The sequence below is a fragment of the Sinocyclocheilus rhinocerous genome, unplaced genomic scaffold, assembly GCF_001515625.1.
Source record: "Sinocyclocheilus rhinocerous isolate Xijiao unplaced genomic scaffold, SAMN03320098_v1.1 scaffold1655, whole genome shotgun sequence".
NCBI classification, from domain to species: domain Eukaryota; kingdom Metazoa; phylum Chordata; class Actinopteri; order Cypriniformes; family Cyprinidae; genus Sinocyclocheilus; species Sinocyclocheilus rhinocerous.
The window spans coordinates 1,280,704-1,282,013 of NW_015655597.1; the positions used below are offsets into that span (position 1 = coordinate 1,280,704).

The 1,310-nt window shown below is 38.2% G+C and overlaps 1 protein-coding gene across 1 annotated transcript in view; it reads left to right on the plus strand.

Moving 5' to 3' along the window:
• The window catches only part of LOC107718780 (synaptojanin-1-like), a 27,252-nt gene that overhangs the window by 10,979 nt on the left and 14,963 nt on the right, over positions 1-1,310 (plus strand). Inside the window, exons 6-7 of the mRNA XM_016526007.1 lie at positions 601-697; positions 843-1,018. Of these exons, the coding sequence (XP_016381493.1) occupies positions 601-697; positions 843-1,018 (273 nt within the window). The remainder of the gene's footprint in view (positions 1-600; positions 698-842; positions 1,019-1,310) is intronic.

The following is a 1,310-nucleotide window of genomic DNA, read 5'->3' on the forward strand; positions in this document are numbered from 1 at the left end:
GATTTCATTTTTAATACAATCAAAAACTGAGACGCAAGACGGCAAGCTGCATTTGAATGAAACGAGAGAGCACGTCCGCGCCTCTGCGGTGATACAAGAGACATGGGGCGAATTCCAAACAGAAGTGAGCATCCCTATGCCCTACTCCCTTCGAAGGGCAGAGCCCTTGAAGTGTGTTCTTTGAAGGGTGCAGGGCATTACTGTCTCGTATAAGCGTTAGGAACTCCCTTGGCGAAGGGAATGACTGACCAAATGTTACCTTGACAACGCTGCGCGTTAAGGTGGCAGAAGGAAGTGATTTATTATTATTATTATTATTAGGGCTTCATGTTAATGTTAATTTAATGTTTATGCTAAAAAAAGTGCATATAGCTGCTAATTGTATTTGTGGTTTGTTGATTTTCAAATATAAAACGTATTGAAATGTTTTCAGTGTGTGTATCAGTTCTTTTTGAACATTTTCATCTAAATTTAACAAAACCGTGATAATATTGATAATCGTGATAACTTTGGTCACTATAATCGTGATATGAAATTTTCATACCGTTACATCCCTAGTGTTGAAATGTGCATGAAACCTTTGTGATGTTTCCTGTCCAGACACTTTAGTGCTCTGAGGAGGCTGTATGGCAAACAGGTGATCATCAACCTGCTGGGTATGAAGGAGGGTGAACACATGCTCAGCAAAGCATTCCAGGTGATTGTCGTTTAGCAAATATTCGGGTTGGTCAGGCTACAATGCATTATTTGAGATGTCTTTCAATACTCAAGTATGACAAAACCATAGAGCAGTTGTTCCGCTTTCTTTACTGTATAAAGACTATCTTTGTCTTCGCCCACAGAGTCACCTGAAAGCTTCAGAGCATACGAACGCTGTGAGAATGTTGAACTTTGACTATCATCAGATGGTTAAAGGTGGGAAGACTGACAAGCTCAGCACTGTCCTGAAACCTCAGATCGGCAAGTTTCTGGAGGACTGTGGTTTCTTCTGCTACTCAGGGGAGGCCGGCATTCAGAGGTGAGGTTATATAACATCCTAACACAGCTTGTTGTGGAAGAACAATATCATAGAATAGCAGAAAATTTTCAGCATCAGGTTGTTTATTTAATTTGTTGTGTGTTTACTTGAAAAAGACTAGTGGATATATATATATTTTTTTTTATCACAGCCAGTAGAAATTAAGTGCTATTTTTTGCCATTAAAATTATATATATAAATGATCTATGCATATATGCACAATATGATGCATTTTATTGTGGATCATTGCTGGGAGGTTGCAAATGTTTGTTTTATTAAGGTTTTTTTTTTT